This window comes from Neodothiora populina, assembly GCF_041146345.1.
Source record: "Neodothiora populina strain CPC 39397 chromosome Unknown canker_contig_7, whole genome shotgun sequence".
Lineage (NCBI taxonomy): Eukaryota > Fungi > Ascomycota > Dothideomycetes > Dothideales > Dothioraceae > Neodothiora > Neodothiora populina.
In genome coordinates, this window is record NW_027191415.1 from 431,730 (window position 1) to 453,188 (window position 21,459).

The following is a 21,459-nucleotide window of genomic DNA, read 5'->3' on the forward strand; positions in this document are numbered from 1 at the left end:
GGGTCTTCGAGGTGAAGCAGGGAATGCTTCACCTTCGCACTCCTTGTCACCGGCGTAGGTGTCTACATATACGCATAAACGCATGCATAGACATACACTCCGTTTATAGCTCTAGATCGTTGCGTTCCCTTACCAGGACTGTTACTTACCTCGCGGACATAGCACAGACCCCTGAGACGCTCTTCAATATCGCCAACCTAAAATCGACAAAAATGAACTCGGCAGACAAGTACCAGGCACGTCCAGTGTCGAAGGCTATATCCCATGACAACTGACAGAACAATGTCGGCGATGAACTAGTTGCCTGCACTTCTCGAGCAAGCCCTTGGTGATTTCCTGGGTCGGCGGCGCAGATCAGCAAGGACGTCTGCTGGCGCGCCGCAGGACCACAGACAGAAAAGAAACTCCAACTCTCGGGCTCGGCGAACGCTCCGAGGGACTTGGTCATGCAGATCTGCAACATGCCCATCTCATCGCGTCGCTAAGCTTTCGATTGCCCACTAACCTGTGGGTCTCGTTTTCATCTCGCGCTTGTCTCGTTCTCGCCTCGCTCTCGCTTCATGGCTTGGACAGTCAGTCCGATTGCTCAGCACGACGAACGCCAGCCGGGTCGGAGTTGATCGCGTACCTTGCACTAGAAGTAAGGTTCGGGGGACGGCCTGTCCTGTATGAGAGCGCACGGCGAGCAAAAGGCACAAGGCGCAAGGAACAGAATGCGGGAATTGGAACGGGCAAATCGGAAACTCAGGGAAGACAGGTCCACCCACCCACCCTTACATACGTGGCACGGAAAAGACGGCGAGCTTGAAGGATAAGAAGAAGTCACGACGACGACGACGACGACGACGACGACAACAAGAAGCTGAAAGGGTCCATCCAGAGGCAGCTGATGTGGGTAAAGTCCTCGTCCAAAGGAAGCTGAGCAAGTAAATGCAGGGAGCATGATAAAAGAAAAGCCTAGCCAGGACCCTACCAAAGCAACGACAAGGGCGGCGTTCATGTGTCGGCGTCATAGATTTCGATCAAGTCGAGCTGAATGAATAATGTCCGAAGGGCGACCCGGCTTTCTCGCATCTTCGCGTTCTTTTTTCGGGGGTATTTCGACCTTGGCCCTGCGTTGTTAGTCAGTCCCTACGGAACGGAAGACTCGGGCAGAACGAGAGGTGATGTATTTGGTGCGCTGATGGGAACAGTGGGGGATGCTCGTGGGGAAGGTACAAGTATGCAATGTGCGTGCTGCATCGAACAAACAGACGGAGCTTCTGTGCACAGACAGCTCGATGGAGACATGTGTTAGTAAACAAGATAAGCTTCGAACAATCTCGATACACCTTAAAGCAAGATGAATGGTGGATATCAATTTTCCGTAGCAGTTGTCGAAAGAGCACAGGAGGCGGCCCGGCGGTCGTCATATCGGCCGCAAGCTACCGGACTTTGACAGACACGGAGTGGAACCTGTTTTGACTCGAACAGACGGCACCACAACCATCACATACACACTAAGGTAACGTAGGTGCTTCTGATGGCCCAGCAGACGGGGTTTGTATCCGTTAAGGTAAGCAACAGACTCGGCACATGATGCACACGAATATGCAACGCCGTTTTCGGTTGTTCTTGATCTGGTACGATAGCTGGGAACTATTCTTTAGCCACAATGGGTCATGATTCAGCAAACGGTTCTGCAGCAGCAATTAGGGTGCAGTTCGACAGCTCGTATCTCAACGCACCGATGTCATCAGGGCGTGCCCCTCGTTGACTCATGCCATCGCTCGACAGGGAATAGATCAATGTTCTGCAAGACACGACCTTGTTTTGCTCAACGGTGCGCACGATCTTCATACCACGCTAGCCCTACCCGCTCACGTCCTCATGTTGGGTGGTCAAATCTATCGCTACGACGTGCATCAAGAAGATTGTGCATATTCAGTGGCAGCAGCAATAGCGATGAGACTTTTCAAGTCGGTTGACTAGATCAACTCACACCAGAGTAACCAAGTGCGTTGGTGCTTCACGAAAGCCCTTGAAAATGTACCTGTACAAGGCGATTGAGGCGCCAACCTCTCTCAGACTGGCGGTACATAGGTACCATTACCGACTATTGCAGAGGGCCCCCAAGGAGACGTAGGGAGCTGCGAGTGGTCCCAATACATGCTAGTCCTCTACCTCCAAGCCATGCCAAACTACTCGAATGGACCTAGACTCTGCCCACATCAAGGAAATGGACAGCAATAGACGCGCTCACCGAACATGTTCGCTACGGGACAGTAGCGAACAATACAATAATCCACAATGGATCCAGTTGTGATCCTCTACGAGATAGCGCAATATGAGCCGTCAACACAACAACACTACTTGCATCAGTCTGCCTCTAAATATTTGCGCAACGAATGCTGGGCAGGGGCCAAATCTCTCATGGGCAGGCGGCCCGATTCCTACGGTCATCAAAGTTGTCCCTGAGATCCTATGCTCCGAGGAAGACCTGTGCCCAAGGACACAAGATTTTGATCTGGATGAGTGCTGTGTTGCGATGACAGGATGACCCCGAGAATGGTACCTCTTCACACACGATAAGCGGTTGGGGCCGCTCCAGTCAGCGTCTGACTCAGCGTTGGTGCTATTCGCAAGACTACTGTACGCAAAAGCGACATGCTTGATCAGCGTGCCTGCATCAGTGATACGAGTATAGGGAAAACGATGGTAGGTCATCTGCTCTCGACTTGCCTTTGGTGCCTAAAAGCTATCTGTTCCTGCTGGTCAGGCATACAACTACCAGCTGCTGTAAATAGCCATTGCAAGCTCCCATCCTGTACAAGAATATCCATGTTGCAGATATACGTTTCTCTTCGAATAGTTCAGGAAGTGCATAGGTCCTGACATCGGAGCTCAATACTGCCATCGAAACTCACCCCTTGCGCAAGTTAACGGTACAGGACAGAACGGCAGCGGTACAGGTACAGTACAGTACCTTGGTATGTGGAGTGTCGTTCCGAGGCGTATTTGGAGGGGAATGATGGTATGAATTGACATACTGTGGGTCGATACAAGTGTGCCGGTTGTAGTTGATACTTCAAGGTCCTATCGAGCTACTTCTATGCGAGATCCGAAGAGGATTTTGGACATATTAAGTGTGCCTGTTGCGAATATGTAAGCCAGTCGAGTGTGGACTTGACATGTGGTGGGAAGAAAACCAGGCACGCAGCGCTCTATCGATTCACAAGTTGTTTTACAGATTTGCCGTGTAAGCCCTCGACCGTCGCCATGTCAATGAACAGCTTGCAACTCTATCGCTCCGGTAATCGGTGTCGATCCCCAGAGCGCTAGATTCGGTCTATTTCGTACATGATATGCCTTTCCGCCTCAGCAGACTACACGTATCTTATACTCAAGAGTGAGTGTTCACCGCTGATCCGCAGCTTGGGATTGATTTGCGCATAAGGGAGCGACGTGGGCGGCGTTGTCAACACAAGGTACGCCATGTAACGTACCTGATAAGGTGTAAACCAAGTTCGGCCAGCACCAAGAACATCTGGTCCTGACGATTTGTAAAGAAGCATATGAGGGGTTAGGTGGCTTGCGTAGTCATATAATGGGCAAGGGTGAGGTACAAGTACACAGGTAGCATGTAAATGTGTAGAGGTAGCAGGTCTAGGTCGCGACAAAATCTGATGGAAGCAGGATTTCTACCCATACGTAACTCAGGAGGCCTTCTTGTTGATCATTATGACCACTTGTGCTGTCGTGAAGAGCCATATGGCCTGAGCAGAGGCATACGTTTGGACATGAGGCGACTGGAAGCTGTTGATGCTGAACTGAGCACACCGCCGAGGTGATTATATGTTATCTATATATACATATATAAGTGGTCAAAAGGGCAACCACAAGCAGCTTTAGCTCACTTGGGAGAGCGCCAGACTGAAGTTTACTTTGGTCCAAAGCATTCTGTGCGGTATCTGGAGGTACTGTGTTCGATCCACAGAAGCTGCACGTAAATTTTTGATTTCTTCTGATTTCTTTTTTGCTATATCTTTTGGCCGTCCATCTGTAAGGCGAGAGAGATTTGCTTCTTTTATGTAACAATATAACAGAGATGTAAAGCTACCTACCCATCGAGCCCACGATGCGTAGAATCCTTCGTAGCCAGGCGTCTACCCTCTGAACTCTTTTAGAAGCATCACTGGCGAAGCCTATGTGCATAAAGCTCGATTTCTTTTCGCATAGCAGATAGGTACGCAAGATTAGACACTGTATTCTCATCATTGCGTGCTCATATTCTCCCGAGAATGCCATTGTTATGTTTCCTTATTCGACAGCTTGATCATTCATGCTTGGTTTGGCTCAAGCTCCTTCATTGGCCCAAATCCTTCGTCACCTTCGCTTGAGACCGCACTTTGCATGTTAGCGTCCAATCCTTCGGTTTTGTCTCAGGTGCACATGTAAAGTTCTGAGCCGAACGTCTTTCCCCAGCTCCCACGTGTTAGTAGATATGCTGAACGCACCGCCGGAAGTCAATTTGCAAAAGCGCAATCCGCTGGCTCTAGCGCACGATCTCGTCTGCCCCCCGTCTTCCCACCAATGGCGCAATGTTGCTGACACCTCGTCCGCCATGCTAGCTGCCACAACAGTACAGGTACTCAGCTCGTTTAGGCCATTGCGATTTGCGGAATGACGCGTGTAGTACCTTTCGGAGCCGAATACGCCATACGGATTGGGAAAATATTGGTGACTTGTAGCTAATCAATTCTACCACCCCTCAATTCCTTGCCAATAATGGACAGCTCAGAGGTTGCAGCAAGTGATGGGCAGAGATGCGCAACAAAGTTGGCCAGCAGATAGGCTCCCGAGAACGATTGCACTTTTATGCATTAATATGCACTGATAAGCATACCATTTTCCCAGATGGGGATAATGCTTCTCCGAATGAAAGCTGTCGCGCGGAGGGAGAAAAGTGGAGGAGAGTGGAGAGTAGACTTTTCGGGGCCTTTTCCGGCGAGATATCCTTTCGCGCATATCGGCACTTTCTTCTGCCAAGGACATCATCAATGATATGGACCCACGCACTCCGGCCGCGCACACATCCTATCGTGCCTCAGGTAGCTAGCACAATGGTTAACAGGATTTCTTGCTCTTACGATTTTCCTATTCCAGCTGCTGAGAACGAGGATCAGAGGGCTTATCTAGTAACGTCAAGGGTCACGATTTCTGTCACCCACTGTGTAGCACTACCCTTCGCTCGCACCCTCAGCTGAGGCTTTCCGCCGACAGGCCGGAGTGGCGTAAGGGTGCAGTTCGCAGGTGCAGGGCCCTCCCACTAGTCAACCCTCAAGTCGTAATCGAGATGCGGCTAACATTGCTTGGAACGAGCAGAAGACTACCGCGCGCCTCCGGGTTCTGAGGCGGGGTCCGTATGCGAGGAGCTGACTACTCTGTCCTCGAATATTGGCGTTGCTGATGCACTTGCCAGTACCTGACCGTCATCCAGTTGCGGACGTCACCTTCCACGGCGCCTGTTGGATATTCTAAGTCTCGAAGACGACATGATCGCTCACCATGGGTGAAGTATATCGAAAAAATCATTTTGGTCTATACATTGGGTAATGATGTAGTGATATCCGAAAGAAAATAACTACAAGCGAGTAAATGAGCAGCGCTATCATGCAAGCCTCTCGGGTATCTAGTGTCGTAAGCGTAATGATCGTCCATGTCTGTCCTGTTGGTTCTGTACAATATCTGACGAAGCGGAAACGAGAAATATTTCCGAGTGTCATTGCCTGAATGTGGCACTCCGGACCTTATTCTGCTCTGATCAACATCGAAACATGCTTTCCGTCTCGCCAATCTAGTCATGCCTTGCCCTTTCCAGATAACGCCTCGCCGGATCAATTCTATCTTCACCTGAATGGTGCCCATCCCGTGGCATGTGCTTTCACACGACACTCCACTTTTGCCGCACCTTCGTTATGACGCCTTCCGTAACAAGCCACTGTTCGAGTGATCGATCAGCGCGCCAGCTTTTCGGTTCCGGTACTTCGTTGCCTTCCTTTTTGTACTGCTCCATGTGCTTAGCAACATGCTCGATGCGTGCTTCCCAGCTACCACGCCCCGAGAAATTTGTGGAGCAAAACAGACATGCACTGGCGTTCGGAGGCTGGCGAAGGAGAACGTGACAGCGCTGCTCTGCCTTAAGCAGAGCGGGGTCTAAATCGTCACCTTTGCTTCCTTTTCCTAGTTTCTCGCCTCTCGACCCTGACTTGGTCGCCTTCGGTTCAGCTGGCTGAGGCTTTGAACCGTGGGATGAGCTCTGAGGGGGGCTCTGAGGGGGGTGCATTCGCTTCAAATGCTGAATAAAAAGATCTTTTCGGTTGAACTCGCGCTTGTTGTCTCGCTTGGGGCACTGATCGCATAACCATGCTTCCAGTCGTAGATGCTGAGTGTTGATGTGACGTTTCCATTCGTTCTTGGAAATGAACGAGGAACTGCAGCCGTAAGCCGCGATAGGACAAGGTAGAGCAGCGAACTTTGGGCCCTTCGTCTTGGTCTGGGCCACGGGAGAAGTAAATTCGAGTAATTGCTCCAGCGGCTGCGGCGGGCTTGCACGCGTCTGGGGCGAGGTGGAAGATGAGCCAGACTCCTTGACGTGTGGTTGAGGAGACATAGAGCACGTCGTTGTGCTCTCTGTTCGAGGTCTTGACATTGTCACTGTTTCGCTAGAAGTGAATGCTGAGTCGGTGACACTCTCCGGAGAACTATGAGGGCTGCAATACTCGGGTGATTCGTACTTCGCCACGTTCAAATCATCGGCAGTTTGGAACTGCCAACGTTGTGGCATCTCTGGCTGTAGGAGGGGGGCTTCGACATACACCAAGTCCATGCCTGTCGTTGGGAAGACCTCATGCATTGACACGCAGTTTGTACCGATGTAAGAGTTGAAACTTTGCATACTCCAAGACCCAGCATCGGTGAAGGGAACTTGGTATGTGGGCTCCGGTGAGAAGCCTGTACTTGACCCGGAAGATGACCATGCCGCGCTGCACGCATCGCCACTGATGCTGCTATGGTCAGACTCCCAAGGTGCAGTGCTGGGTGATAGTTGAGCGAGGTAGCCCATCTGCTGGAGACCACTCTGGAAATCGACTGTTGGTTGATCCACACCGGTGGTGAAGGGGGTGTTAAAGACCATGTTATACTTGACATCGTTCTCAAAAGTAGGATGCACATATTGAGGCATGAGTTGATCGTCTCCAATCATATAGCATGATTGGCTGTCAACCAGCATCCCACGAGACTGACATGCGTTTGGAATTGGTACTGGAGCCTGTGTAGTATGTATGGACGACCTCGCTGGAGCGTTAGGCCGATAGCGGTATTGTACCGGCTGTGAATGGCTACGCGAATGTGCCATCATGAGCAGTGATGGTCTGCTTCAGACGTTGGATTCTTTATCGTGGGAAAGTGAGGAATGAGAAATGTTTAGAATAGATTGATGAGTGGAACTTGATGAAGATCTGAGAGTGTTTCATATGTCAAAGTCGAGGATGCCCGGGTCTATTCATATGCAAAGGATCGGGGCCCATGAGGTTAGGCAGGACTAGTACGAGAGGCAGGATCAGAGGCAGTGTACAAGGTTTACGTGTATCCATTTATGGTTGGGGCTGGACATTGTGCATGACTGATCCACAGCTAGATATCAGTGGGCGGCGGCGTTCGCTAGCTGATCATGATCGTGGGGCAATGTCTGAGCTTACCCTGCCGGAACATGAAAGACCTCGACGTGACGATTTGCACGAGGGGGACGTGATACTGTAGCATGCCGGCATGCGCCGCTGGGTCGTGCATCCTCAGAGATCTTAGACTTCCCAACTTTAGGCGTGCCGGGTTCCCATCTACATACCGGTTGGCTAGTGTCAGCGAATGGGCGAAAGTATATCCAGACCTGCAGGGTGTACGAGTGTAGCGGTACATTTCTGATCCAATGAGTGTACTGTATGAACTTAGGTTGAATGTGGAAAGTGAGGAGCAAAAGCTGCATCGACCTACCAATCATGGGGTGCGCCACTCCATCGGGGGCTCAGACCCCTGTAGCCTGTTTATTGATAGCACCCTACAAGGTAAGACTCGAACATCTACAGTACTAACAAGCCAAACTGTCCTAACGGTCGACGGTTGAGTTCTTCGCCAAGATTGTGTTGTACAGTCGGGCGTTCGTAAGACAACGCTACCTTAGACGAGTATGATCAGGTACAGCCCAAATGCGTGTTCAGGAACATGGCAGACGTGGGAGTTTTTCCATCAAACAGGATCGTGGTATATTCATTGGCCATTATCGCCAGGGCAGGCACTCGACAGCGTTGGCCAGGATGCATGTGGATCGTTCGACTGTTATGTCGTTCCTCTCGACTTGCGCTGCCTCGATCCGGTCCCCACAGTTCACTTTGGCTGCCGAGACCTGTGGTAAGTTACAGGAACGTGGCACCCGTTGGAACCAGTGCATTGTTCCAACGCCCCACAAGCGAACCCGTTCAGTATCTCAGCCCTAAGAGATTGAAGTGCCTCTCCTCAGCAGATATACCAGTGAACTATAACACCTCTTGCTGACTCGGTCAACGGGAAAGCCACTACATCTGTGAAGGTTCATGGTCGACTACACCGTTGTACAATCATGCACGTGGTTTTCTCAGCGGTCTCGAAACGCCATCCGAACACGAGGTTGGCAAGCTGAAGCGTGTCTGTCCCGTGCCTTCTTGATGAGTATCTGTCAGGACTCTGGCTGATGCAAGATCCCCCTCAGCAGCGAACGCAGTCCGGTGCATTCCAATTTACAACTTATCTGCTGTAGAGGCATTTGCGGCCTTTGCGGCCGTAGCGAGGCATTATGAATCAGCAAAGGTAATGGATCATACCACCTTGCATACTGCAATGCATGCAAAGTGGGCCGCACTGCAACACATTTCAAATCATGCTCGCAGGAGATCCGTATCGCGTCTCTGATCACTGTCAAGGCAGCTATCGCATGGAGATAAGACGACATCTCTGGTCGCCCATGGTTTTCTTTCAACGCGAACCGACTTCTTCAAATGGTGGCCCTCTTGGCATGCTCAGCTACTGCATCATTTCATATAGAACGGATACAATAGGGACTCAGGTAGACCTATGAATGACTTCGCTTCGATGCGGGTGTCGTAGCAAGCTGAGTAAGAGCATATATGGTAGCTTCGTCCCTCACACGTGTACATAATGCCTATTCATTTATCACTCTTCCATGCTCGTTGATAAACTCGATCTGCTACAACGCCAGAAGCCAACCTGTACGTCAGTCTGAGCATGATCGCCCTACACTCGGGTCTGGGAGAATGCATGCTGCTGCACAGGATGTCGTACGACTGCTAGCTTTCCATGTGCCCCGAAAGCCCCTTTGCTTTTCCAATCTTGCTTCTATCTGTGATATGCACCTTCAAGGATGTTTCTCTGCTGCTGACACAACGTCTACAAAGGCTAGGGAGTATCCCACGTGCGTACCACCAGGTCGGTAACCTCTCTGATATGGTACGGTGCTGGCCGCCACCCTATTTCCAGAACGCAGGACACCTGGCCCAACTTTCGTCCGCCTGAAGGATCGTTCTCTCGGATGACTGCTCGGACTTGTACAGTAGACCCAGGTCGCACGTGGCCAACACTGGATCTGTATATCCTTGTCGCGCACCAACAGATGCTCTCCGCCTTCTCGACTTTTATCGGCGTTAACGACAACATGCATTATCGAAGCGATGCATATCCAACATTGCTAAAATATTCATAGTCGACCCTACAAGTCTTTTCTGTGCTACGAAAGAGTGATTGGCCGACTGTTTCCGACCGCAAATTTGTTGTTGGGTGTTTCGCGCACTCCGATTCGTTCGATATTTTATGCAGTCTTGTTACACCAACACTTACGCGCGGATGATGTATTTCCAGCACGATATTACGAACTTCATGTCAACAGTAGCCTGGATCATCATGCGATCCAGCATAGACGCTTTTGAACGAGCGAATGCTTGATCTAGACAAAGTCAAGTATCTCGTTCGCTTGTCGCATGACCTCCTGCTCGCCTGCAGTCTCGGCTTCTTCGACATTCCACCGCTCGAGTCCCATGGCTCTCAAGCCTCGCGATCCACCAACTCTTGCAATGTCCTCAGATGTCGCAACACCAACATGGCTCGACTCCCCGACGCCACCGGGGAAGTCTGGCGAGGGAGTTCCTGTACCCTTATCAACGGTGGGATCATCTACTTGATTCGAGTGATCTTACCTTGTAAGAAGCATTGCCTCTGTCTGTGTAGGTAAGCTGCGTTCCCGACAGTCAAAGGACAAGCAGGTATGTACAGCACCGAACTGTCTGCCTTGCCTTGGTGTATTGAGTCAACAGCGTGTATGCCATCGCAGTGCCATACAACGTAATCGCCCGGCTGAACAGTGGGAACATGAATCATGGTAGAAGCAAGGTCAAGGTGAGGGTGTAATAGAGTGCTCAGCTCCTGGCCTCTGCCGAGATTAGCACCCTGAAGCCACGAAGATGTTGGGGACTCGAGTGTCCAGTTGTCCGGTGACAAATATTCGTGAGCAGAGATGCTTCCGGCCTTGCTACCTGCCTCGGAAGCGGGTGGAGGTGTTTTTGCAGTGAAGAAAGGCCGGAGCAACATGTACGCAGTAGACAGCTGCAGAAGAGGATTAACAAGCAATGTACCTTCAAAAGCGCTGGTTTGCGACATGCTCAGCCAACCTTGAGCCATGCGGAAGGCGCTGCAGGCACCTTGACCTTGGTAGAGATCAGAATTCACTGGAAGACGACAGCTAGACTCCCAAGGATCGTACTCCTCCCATTTGCCCTTCCAGATCTTATCATAGACCTCCCCTTTACCATATCCCTGTTCCTCCCAGCGTTCGCAGCTTCCACCGTCTATATGGGGGCCTAACAAGTGTCAGCAGATGTGTCGGCTCTTCCGGTCGTCTTGACATACCTAACGCAAATTTGGCATCACCCGGTTGGCGCATACGTAATCGATCGCAGTAGGTGATCGGTCGTGATGATATCAGCGCGTTGGAATCCTTCGAGTGCCAATAGCTGAGAAGGAATTGCTGTGTTTTCAGCAGATTCGGGTGAGCTCGAGCACGAATCTGCGTTCTTGACCAGTACAATTCGAAGACTTGGGGATTATCTGCAGGAAAGGCTAGATGATTTCGGTCAGAGATTGATAAAATTGCTGTTTTCGAGTAGGCACTTGCCTTTGGTCTGAGGATTCGCCCTGACGTATTCTCGAAGATCTGACTTCATCTGGGCGACCTCACTTTGTTCTATGACACCTTTGACTATTGCACAGCCACGTTTCCTGTATTCTTCGCTGAAATTCCTCGGTGGTTCGCCAATGTCGTTGTAGTCTATCTGCGGTATGACGGCAGATCCTACGTGTTTGATGGTTTCGACTTCGTCCCTCAAACGCAATAGCAATCGATCCCAAGAAGCTTTCACTTCTTCTTCGTGACCCTTGATTAGCTTGCTCTTCACCCTCGCAAATCGAGGTTCTAGTGCTTCGAACTGCTGTCCAGATAAGGACGCAAACGAATCCGCAATGGTGCCTTCTTTCTTCGCATGGACACTAGTCGCAACAGTTCGCACCTGTGTCACTTTCCTAAGCCTGCTTAAGTAAGGCAAGACTCGAACCGTGGTACTCAACATATTGGTGATAAGACGGTGCAGATGCAGATTTCACAGATAATATAATGAGAGCATGTGAAGATTTTCGCATACTCCAATCTCATCGTGTCGTCGACTCTTTATATGGTACTCAAACGATTGGTCTTCTTACTCCGTCACCATTGGAAATCGGTGATTTCTACTTTTGGTAGCTCCGAACTGCCCTCCGCACCATTCAAACATGGGGTAAATCTAAAATGGTATTGATTGACGTAACAATGGATCTTCGTAGCCAGACCCCGCGGGGTATGTGTAATGCCTGTAGGTCTTCATGGAGTGAGGGACTGGTAGGGTGAAGTACTGTACAGCACCGGAACTATCTTAGCATTCATAAAGCTACTTGGGGGGTATACAAAGAGCTGGGCTTACATGCCACTTCTAGTACGGACTAGCCATTGCATCGTGTCAGATGGGAGAAGTCTGTGTCACCGCTGAATTGATTACTGGATAGCTCATAGAAAGGTCTTCAACATCTCCAGTGCGTAGACTCGATTTGGTGGCCTCGAATACTTTTGGAGCCGGCCAATATGCCGACGGTGGTGGAAACCATTGCCAAGGCCTTCCAAGCTCCGCTCTAGCGTGTCGTCGCAATCGCCCATTACAGACATGCACCCGCGCTTTCACCTCCGACAACTGGATGGCGGTGCACCGGATACATCAGAATGGACTTCACATTTCTAATCAATGGCGAGCACGAGAGTCGTAAGCGGAGGACTGTGCAGGGAGCTTGTGAGACATGCAAAAAGCGCAAGGTGAGGCAATCGCGCCCACACATGACACGTGAGACGACACGTTGAACGGGTAGTTACAGAAACGATGCACACATCACTCTACGCAGAGTCAGGCCGATGAAGAAATATACGGTGAAGCCTCGAATTATAGTCCATCCTCTAGAGGAAGGTCTAGCATTCGAGGCACCCAAGACACAAAGATAGAGGTCGAACGCTACGATGGTCCGCCACACGAGCGGCAAGCAGAAAGTCGAAAACGTAGACGTACATCGACACCACCTCCCATGACCCGCTTTGTTGGCGATCTCAATCCGGAAGCAAGTATGATCGCGGAAACACAGGCATCTAGGGCGCCGAGTCGTGACCGGCATAATCTAGGAATATGGTTGCAACACGATCAAAAGGATCAGATCGATGTATCAGAGCGTACGTTGGGGAGATCCCATGACTTTCGTGCCAAAGAGCGGCCCTCTACGTGGACTTCTGATGGGGCGAGTTCCAAATCTCTGCTGCCTGACCCGGTGGCGCAAATGGCGCTCATGGACATTTACTTTGCGAGGATTCATCCAATACTACCCATCTTGGATGAGCACCAGATGAGAAGAGATTGCATTAACGGGACTGCATCCCCTATCGTCAAACAAGCCATGTTCCTAGCCACGTCCAAAGATGCGAGAGCTAGACCGCATCTTAACCTAGGAGGCATTCCGCCATCACCTCTTCCACCCATGCAGTTCTCTTCGCGTCTGCACGATGATCTCCTGGAAGCGATTGCGCAAGGCCGCGAACGTGATCGCGTTCGGCTTATCCAGGTGCTCGCGCTGCTATGTCTCCATTCAGGGCGGGGACCAACCGGTGTTGAGGATGCTTCTCTGCACCTAGCTCAAGCTGTCCATCACGCCCATACGATCGGATTACATCTTGGCAGATCCAAGGGCTATCGCAAGGTATATGACAAATTGTTCTGGTGCTTATGGACGCTTTCTGTATGGAATGCTGCAAGCAGTGGGAGACCTCGACTTATCAATGATCGAGACGTTGGACTCAAGGTAGAGGATGTTCTTGACAGTTGCCATCCAGCTTTTCGAGTGAATCTTGCGACGACCCGCATCTTGTCACGGGTCATTGAACTCTACCAGCCCACAGCAGATCCCGAAGTCAGTGGATTGGATGATGACTTCCCCAGCTTTGAGTACATCCTACACCAGAACCAAGGTTGGGATATAGAGCCTTCATTACAGACAAGTCTCGAGCTTTGTTACAACGCGGTCTGCATATTGTCCTTCCGCACGCGAAGCACAGATGAGGGATACGTAGAAAAACATACGCCCTCGAGTCTACGACAAGCTCTGTCCGCGCAGCATGTGATGAGCATACTAAAGCATACGCCTCTCCAGTCATTAATACCACTTTTCGGGGTGCCTTATGCAATCTCACTCGCAATGTCGCAGACGTATCGTCAATTACGACGCAGTCGGACGAGTCTCAAGCGAGCTATCGCGCAAGAGCAGCTAGAATGTTACGTTAATGCCTTGGAAGATCTAAGCGAGCACTATCAATCCGCATCTACAATGGCAGGAATCGGAAGGAAAGTCTTGACGCAGATACAACGACTAAAAGAAACAGCGGCACTTCAAGCGCAAGACACGGTACAGCTTGATTATACACAGGGTACAAGCTCGCAGTCTCAGAATCGTAGTGCAAGCTCTTTCGGTCATGGTGGCGCGCAAAGGGTAATTCCTCAGCAGAGCCACAGCGTGGTCCAGCCATACAAAGAAGTAAATGACTTTGGTAAATTTCCAGGTCTACTGAATGAGGACGGTACCTTGCAGGCTATGGACACGCTTTTCGACACCTTCATGGGCCTTGATTTGCCTAACGAGCTATTCACCGCTTCGTTAGCGAATGACCCGGCCAGTATGGAGTTTGCCTCTGTATAGCGCAGCCGGAAATGTCTCCGAAGACACTTATGACATGCAGCGTATCTACTGGTCCACTTTTCGGCGAAAACCTTTTATGAAAACCTTCTACCACGTCTGAATGGAACACTGCTCGGTTGGCACAAAGCGCTTAGGGTCTGCTCAGCGATCTAGCTAACTTTACTTTATCTGCAGATAGGCGAGATTGACAGCCACCGAATTTAAGCTTTGAGATAGCCGAGACTACAGACGCCACATTTGCCTAATACAGCAGTGGTTGAAGTGATTGCCAGTCGTTGATGTTCTCGTCGTGCAGTTGCATGGACCTCTACCAGTCGCGTCCCGAAAGATGAGAACTGACTTATCGAGCTAAATGTTCGCACTTTTGAATCCTACGGGTATGATACGAGCTAAGCGGGACCCCACACGATCTCCCAACTTTGACTTATGTATCAAGATGGCGCTTTTCCATCCATGGTATGGACAAGTATCCTAGCGATCATTGGTCTATGCTATTCCCGCGTTCCATGCAGTACCCATCTGCAGCATTGACTCTACATATCTGCTCCGGTGTACAGTAAATTGTCTGTCAAGAGACAAGTGCAGTAAGTTCCTCGGAGAACCCGGAGAGGCTCGGGCTAGCCTCGTAGCAAAGAAAGTGTAGGTTTTAATACAGGCATATCAACATTATGGGTCTGACCGGGCATCTCAACACCTGCTGAGCAAACGACTTGAATGAAAATGCTTATCGACAACACTTCATCGCAGCAACGACCATGTCTTGATATCGGATGATATAGATCTGTACAAGAAGGTCTGGACAATTAGCCCGAACGCCATTGCTTCCACAATGCAAGTAACCCACAAGTGTTGTCCTGATTGAGCGACACCGGTACTGTACCCGAGAGGAGGGTCCAGGTTATTATGCTAGGCACGACCCTCAGACTTTACTGCAATTTGCGATTTGGGCTTGTGTGCTACGCCGCTATCAGTGGCCTAGCCTCTGTATACCGACACCTAGATGCTCTCCGCTAGCCCAGCACTTGACTACCGGAGGATTCTACATCATTCGGTCCCCCCTTAAAGCCTGGTCGTCGCTTCCTTACAAGCTTTCGATATTTTCAGGTACTAAGTAGAACAACACCCATAAGCAAGAACACTTCAGTGGAGAGTGCACACTAGTATCCTTCGGCAGAGAATTACAAGCTGAACAAACAAGCCTCGATCTTCGTGTGTGTGTGTGTGTGTGTGTGTGTGTGTGTGGGGCCAGACGCAGCAGCGTAGCGTCCTGTATAAGGTATGTTACTTTCTCCGCCACACGCCTCGGGTACAAGTACTGTACGCTATAGTGCAGTACAGTACAGTACAGTACAGTACGTAGCAAAACAGTACCTTTGCCATTCCATGCTACACCTTGTAATGCAAGAACAGCAAACGTTCTCGGCCAGCACTGCCTACCATCACTTACGGGCTACAGGTAAACTCATATCCTTTTGATTCGTGAAGTTCATCATAACTAATTGCTACCGGGACTTAGAACCCATCACACTAAACCCAACCCAAGCTAACCAAAGCCAGCAATAAGCACAATGATGCAAAACGAGACTAGCTAGAGAGCTCGTCTGAAAAAACATAACAGTTCGTGAAGAAACCGAAAAGAAAGAAACCTGAATTCCCACGCGAAACGCGGCATTTTTGCTATTAAAACAACGTTCTAATGTTACGGTATCTAACAGGCATAAGTGCAGCTGTACAACAGAAACAGAAAAGTAATGAAGCAGTGAGAGTGAAGAAATGAGATCGAAAAAGGGAAGTAGTTAGGAAAGGAAATGAGGGAGGTGTCAAGACTTGTCTCATCCGTCGTGTGAAGCTGTGACAGAAAAGCAGAAAAAGACGAAATGAGAGGGAGGAAGAACAGCGACGACCGTGATGTAGATATCAATCAAAGAAAAACAAAAGGAATGTGTGGATGAGAATGACTTCTCCTCTGTCAGTTACCTTCCATTTATTTCAATGACCCCGCTTTCGCCAAAAGGACAAAAAACCAAAACCAGTCGTGTCAATCGTCAAAGCCGCTCCTACTCTGCCAACACCATTCTCAGCATGGTGACGAAACCCTCTCTCATCTTAACCACTTCATGGATATCAGGCTTGACGGGTTCGCCCGCTCTAGCCCTCAACAGATCCGAGGCGCGCGCTCGTCTTTTCCTCTCTGCCACGATAGGATCGACGTCCTCGTCGTCGTCATCCGAGTCGCTGAATTCGTCGTCTTCGTCGTCTTGTAGGTCCTGCAGGTCCATGGCGTGCAGACCAAAGTCTCCTGGCTGGAATCCCATCGTGATGTCTCCTGTGCCGCCGGGGGAGTTGTCGTCGCCGGTCGCGGCCATCTTCTGGCGGGTCTTGTCTTGGTGCCACTTCTTGCGCTTTTCTTGCCATTTGATCAGAGAGTTGATCTCGCGAATGGTCTCGTCTTTGTCGATCAGGTTCATGTCGACTGCACCGAGGAAGAGCGCATTCATGTCTAGTTTTCCTCCACCGCGCGGTCCGTTGCGCAAGAAACCAAGAATGCTCTCGATCCAAGACATGAGCTTGTCGAAGAGTCCATTGTCGTGACAGTGGACTTCATGCACAAACTTGTAGAGGTTGTGCTCGTGACGGGCGCACAAATCAATAAACGATTGGACTGTTTGGTTCGGATCTGCAGATACGTCTTGTCGTTGGCACTTTTCGATTGTGGCGATTGCATCATCGGCAAAGTGCGCGAAATCGGTTATGCTGTTGTAGACATTTGCAGATTTGTACACCCGAACGAGGGGTTCGTAGAAAATGGTGAACAGGTCACGGAAGAGCCTCAGTGTTGTGGGCTCTTCGATCATGCGCAGCATCATTGTCTTGTCCCGCTTGCGTGTCTCGAGCTTCAGGAGAGATTTCAGATGAGCAAAGTCTTCAGCACCGTGTCGCATTTCCTCATCGACCTGTTGATGCAAGTCAGTATTGCGCAAGAGGATCACACTCGCTGGGCTGCAAGTAGTACTTACGTTCTCAACAGCACTGTTCCACGCGACCCAAGAGTTCACCACTCTAGCCGTATCCTCAGGACCAAGTTCAGGCTGCAGCGTCTCGCTTCGAAGTATAGACACGAGCAGATCAGTGCCATCGGATGCCGACTCTTCCCGAATGGTGTCCTTGACTGGCTCGTCCGCTTCGACATAATTCCGGATCTTCTCGGCGAATACTGGCTCATCGATCTTGTTCTTCAGGGAATCGATACTTCTTTGCACTGAGCGAACACCATCGTTGAGAGCCATGCCGAATATGCGTTGTAGTAATGACTTGGCTCCGAAAGGTTGAGCGAGGAACAGGTCCAGCACACCTGCCATGACCGCTGCCGGGTTGGCGAAGCGGATGATTTGTTTCAGTGCGGCATATGGTATGAGAGAATGAATGCGCTTGAATTGTGCAAATAATTCAGGACTGTTGTCTTCAGCAAGGAAGAGATGGTATATGGTAGCAGCAACCCTGGAAATGTCTTATTAGATGGAGGTGGCATGGCACGAAAGCTTGAGAACATCTTTCTTACTCGATCCGTAGCCACTCGGCAAACTTCTTGTACTCGGGTGAAAGTTCGTTTATGGTGTTCTTCTGCCTGATCTCCTGGAACAGTCTTGAAAGGCCATCTGTAAAGGGCAGGTCAACAATCATCATTCGAGAAAAGTTACTTTCTGGAGAAAGGACTTACTGCGCTCGACGATATCACGTCTGAACTTCTCCATGTGAACATCAAGCTCTCGCGCTCTCGCTCTGGCGATTTCATAGAATCGTCTCTGCTCTTCCATACGCTTCTCGTCCATCTCGACTCTGCGTCTGACGTCGTCCCAATCTTCGTGGTGCAGCTGAATCTCATCCTTGGTCAAGAATTCGTTCATAGCCGCGCTGTTGGCGATGTTCTCGTTCTGCAAGAAGTTCCTCAAGAAGGCACGGAGCGAGACACGCTGCTCTTCACGATGTAGGACGCGCGGCGGCGAGTTGTTCCTACTGTGATCTCCGGACAAGCGAAGATTTGTTGACGACGTAGCGTCCATTGAGACTCTGGGAGATGGAACGGGTGACGGTCGCGACGGAGTTCTCTTGTGGCCACCCCCACCCATGCCACTGAATGGATTTGGCAAATAACTTCTGAAGCCTCCACTGGCGGGAGCTGGTACCGCCAATGGATCCGCAGACGCAGTGGACATTGAGGACATCGAGTCCGAATCTGAATCATCGGCTTTGCCAGTATACAGTGACTGCGAACGGTTCTTTCGCGGTGGAGGTGGTAGGACCTTGCCAGGCAGCTCGACTCGCAGTCGTTTGTGCAGCTTGATGAAGTCTCCGTATCTCCGGCCGACGTACATTTCAGGCTGTCCTGCTCGCTTTATCCGTAGCAAGAACAGCTGAGATGAAATGTCAGCTCGCTCTCTCTCTCTCTCTCTCTCTCTCTCTCTCTCTCTCTCTCATAATCAAAGACTTACTGCATGTTTGTGGTTTCTGACGTGTCTCTTCTCGCTGACCATCCTCACACCGGCGACATTCACATCCCAACCGTTGATGTAGTGTCCTTCCGGGGCATTGACCACCAGACCTTGCTCATTTGCGCCTCGATCGACGACCTCCATTTCGGAGAAGCGTATTCGCTCCTCGTAGCCAGAAGCCGTGGGTATACCGGAGACCATCATCAACTCGACTAGTTTATGCGCCTTGACGGCGAGTTTGCGTCTCTTTGTCTCTTCTGATCTGTCTTCCGAACTCGAGATGCGCTTGTTGGCGAAGCTTTCGAGGAACTGTGATGAGCATGTGTCAGACAAAAGGACAAACGAATGCAAAAGCACGGCTTAACTCACCACCTGCAGCTTGTCCTGCCAGAACTCCCTCTCTTTCGCTTGATCCAGAAATGGGAAATTGCGCACAAAATGCACAAAGATGTATCTCAGCAAGGGCAGATCCGAGTCCTCGGGTGCTATTTCTCCAGCATCTGACTTGAAGGGTGCGCCAAAGCGTTGTAGCGCCGTGGGCGAGGAGAGCTCGCTGATCTCCCATTCTGTTTGTTGCGAAATGAGTTCTCGCTTGAGATCTGTTCATTGGAATCGTCTCAGGTCAGTCTTGTGATTTGGATCGTGCATACTCATGCGCATTGGATTGAAGAGCATATCATGTCTTTTGAGCCATTACGTACAATGCTCTTGTTTGCCCGTCAAGACCGATCCAGGCGGAGGTATCGACTGCTTGCTCGCGGTAGAGAAGGTGGAAATGCTCGCTCTGGTGTCTCTCCGTCTCGGTATGGCGTGTGACGACTGCAATTGAACCCTGGCGTTTCTCGACCTGTCGTCACTGTCTTGTACTTCCTCTGGCTCTTCCGGCGCAGTAGCAAAGCGTTGAATGCCTGTTGTCGGCGGTCCGTCATCCGCCGGTCGCGAGTCTCGGCTCGGCAGAGTCGTCACATTGGAGTCGATGTCGTTGTTGTTCATGGGCTCGACGATGCCCGAGGACATGGCCAGGGTGCTGTTTGCGTGTGGTGAGGAATTCATCATGGCGGTCTATCTGATGAATTAATGTCGTCCTTTTCGGATAATCGCAGACAAGTTGTGCGACAGCGACTTGTGTAACTAAAAGTGCGTCCTGGGTATGTTTGAAACCAGGCACTGGCAGGAAAGGTTATATGTAGCAAATGTAATGATGATTCGCGCCTCTTTGCGATGACGACTTGAATGCGTGTATTAGCGCTTTCGCATTCCAAAGCCTCAGTTGCTGTTTTCCGTGGAGATGAGAGTACCACTGGTAGTGGAATAAGCGCCGAGCTTGATTGGATATTGGAATTGCAGATAAATGGGAAGAGAAGACAATGAGGCAACTTAGTGCGGTGCGAAGGACACCGATGAGAGAGGGATAGAAGCGTTGCTATCCGACCTCCACTATGTTTCTCCAGAGCAAGCAAGCCTGGCTAAGGTACTGTGTGACTATGACTGACCCACTATATGCCACCACGAGACTCCAGAGTCAGCAGGTTATTTGTTCTAATCGATAAAGGGCGTTGCGTTGCTGTGCTTTGCGTTGCGGTGCGATGCGGGACTCGAGCGATGATCGTCAACAAAAGTAAGTGGAGAGAGCTGAGAGGGTATGACGATTGTTCTAGAAAATATATTGTTTCCGACGGAGAAGTATGGAGGGGCCGAAGGAGTGAGAGATGAATATATATCTGAAGAAACGAGAACAAAACAACAAGAAAAGCCATCATCATCATCTCTCCTTCCCTCCTCCCACACTGCCCGCTACTGTACCTACTTTTGCTTCAACATGTGGGCATGACACAAACGCGTAGACCAAATGACGTTGCTTTTGCTTGGTTCCCTCAAGGTACAAGTACAGTCACAAATGTTACAGCAAGATAGTGGGCGAGTCAAGGTAAAAGCCCCACCAACTTCTGGGGGAAGGGCTCACTCTATTACCTGATCTCAATTCTTGGCTTCATACCAGATCTTGGCTTTCCGTGCTTCTTGCTCCTCGCCTCTCATCCTGAGAAAGGACTTTGCCCAGACGGCACATCTTCCATCTTGCCCCTCTTGTTCCCCCTTCCCGCCCGCCTTACCCGTTTATGCACACGCATCTGCTCCCCCCCCGGCGAGCATTACTGCGCCTCCGATGCCGTGCGTTCTGACTATCCCAGTGTGCATGAAGCACAAAGCCTGTGGACGCGTGGTCGACTCAGGAACACAGCCACCGAAAGCAAGGTCATCTGCTGCTTTCTATACCTACCGTACCCATACACACCATCAATTGGTCACATTCATTCAGAATCCAATCACATCTGGTTTCTTTACCCTGTCTCCGTCGACTTCAATTTTCATGTCCTTACTTGCTACCCACTATGGCTCAAGTTTTGCTACTATTAGAATTTTCCCTTTTCCCTTTTCTCTTGCCTCTGCTCGCCGAAGCCCACCTTCCCCGTCATTCGTACAGTCTTTACACATGGCGTGCTTGCGTGGTACTAGACCAAACGCGAGCCCTAGCAGCGTCCGTTTGCGCCACTATGCCCATGCTATTTCCAGT

At 50.4% G+C, this 21,459-nt stretch overlaps 4 protein-coding genes across 7 annotated transcripts; 1 reads left to right on the forward strand and 3 right to left on the reverse strand.

Annotated features, from left to right (window-relative positions):
- Positions 1–5,923: 5,923 nt before the first annotated feature.
- Positions 5,924–7,402, reverse strand: AAFC00_006218 (uncharacterized protein; the record flags this gene model as incomplete). 2 transcript variants are annotated; one of them, XM_069346136.1, is made up of 1 exon in its annotated part: positions 5,924–7,402. In XM_069346136.1, one exon carries the CDS (start codon positions 7,400–7,402, stop codon positions 5,924–5,926), a length of 1,479 nt encoding a protein of 492 aa, XP_069197346.1. The 2 variants fall into 2 exon arrangements, with proteins under 2 accessions (XP_069197346.1, XP_069197345.1); XM_069346135.1 differs by having other exon boundaries at positions 5,924–7,399.
- A 2,631-nt stretch (positions 7,403–10,033) lies between these two features.
- AAFC00_006219 (uncharacterized protein) lies at positions 10,034–11,708 on the reverse strand (the record flags this gene model as incomplete). 2 transcript variants are annotated; one of them, XM_069346138.1, is made up of 4 exons in its annotated part: positions 10,034–10,233; positions 10,284–10,943; positions 10,993–11,190; positions 11,258–11,708. In XM_069346138.1, 4 exons carry the CDS (start codon positions 11,706–11,708, stop codon positions 10,034–10,036), a joined length of 1,509 nt encoding a protein of 502 aa, XP_069197348.1. The 2 variants fall into 2 exon arrangements, with proteins under 2 accessions (XP_069197348.1, XP_069197347.1); XM_069346137.1 differs by having other exon boundaries at positions 10,993–11,202.
- Positions 11,709–12,388: 680 nt separating this feature from the next.
- AAFC00_006220 (uncharacterized protein) lies at positions 12,389–14,397 on the forward strand (the record flags this gene model as incomplete). The annotated part of the gene is made up of 2 exons (XM_069348313.1): positions 12,389–12,478; positions 12,538–14,397. 2 exons carry the CDS (start codon positions 12,389–12,391, stop codon positions 14,395–14,397), a joined length of 1,950 nt encoding a protein of 649 aa, XP_069197349.1.
- Positions 14,398–16,454: 2,057 nt separating this feature from the next.
- On the reverse strand, positions 16,455–19,943 carry AAFC00_006221 (uncharacterized protein; the record flags this gene model as incomplete). Of its 2 annotated transcripts, none has more annotated exons than XM_069346139.1 (7): positions 16,455–17,351; positions 17,415–17,895; positions 17,957–18,053; positions 18,116–18,809; positions 18,888–19,196; positions 19,257–19,486; positions 19,589–19,943. In XM_069346139.1, 7 exons carry the CDS (start codon positions 19,941–19,943, stop codon positions 16,455–16,457), a joined length of 3,063 nt encoding a protein of 1,020 aa, XP_069197350.1. The 2 variants fall into 2 exon arrangements, with proteins under 2 accessions (XP_069197350.1, XP_069197351.1); XM_069346140.1 differs by having other exon boundaries at positions 19,589–19,940.
- Between the last annotated feature and the right edge of the window lie 1,516 nt (positions 19,944–21,459).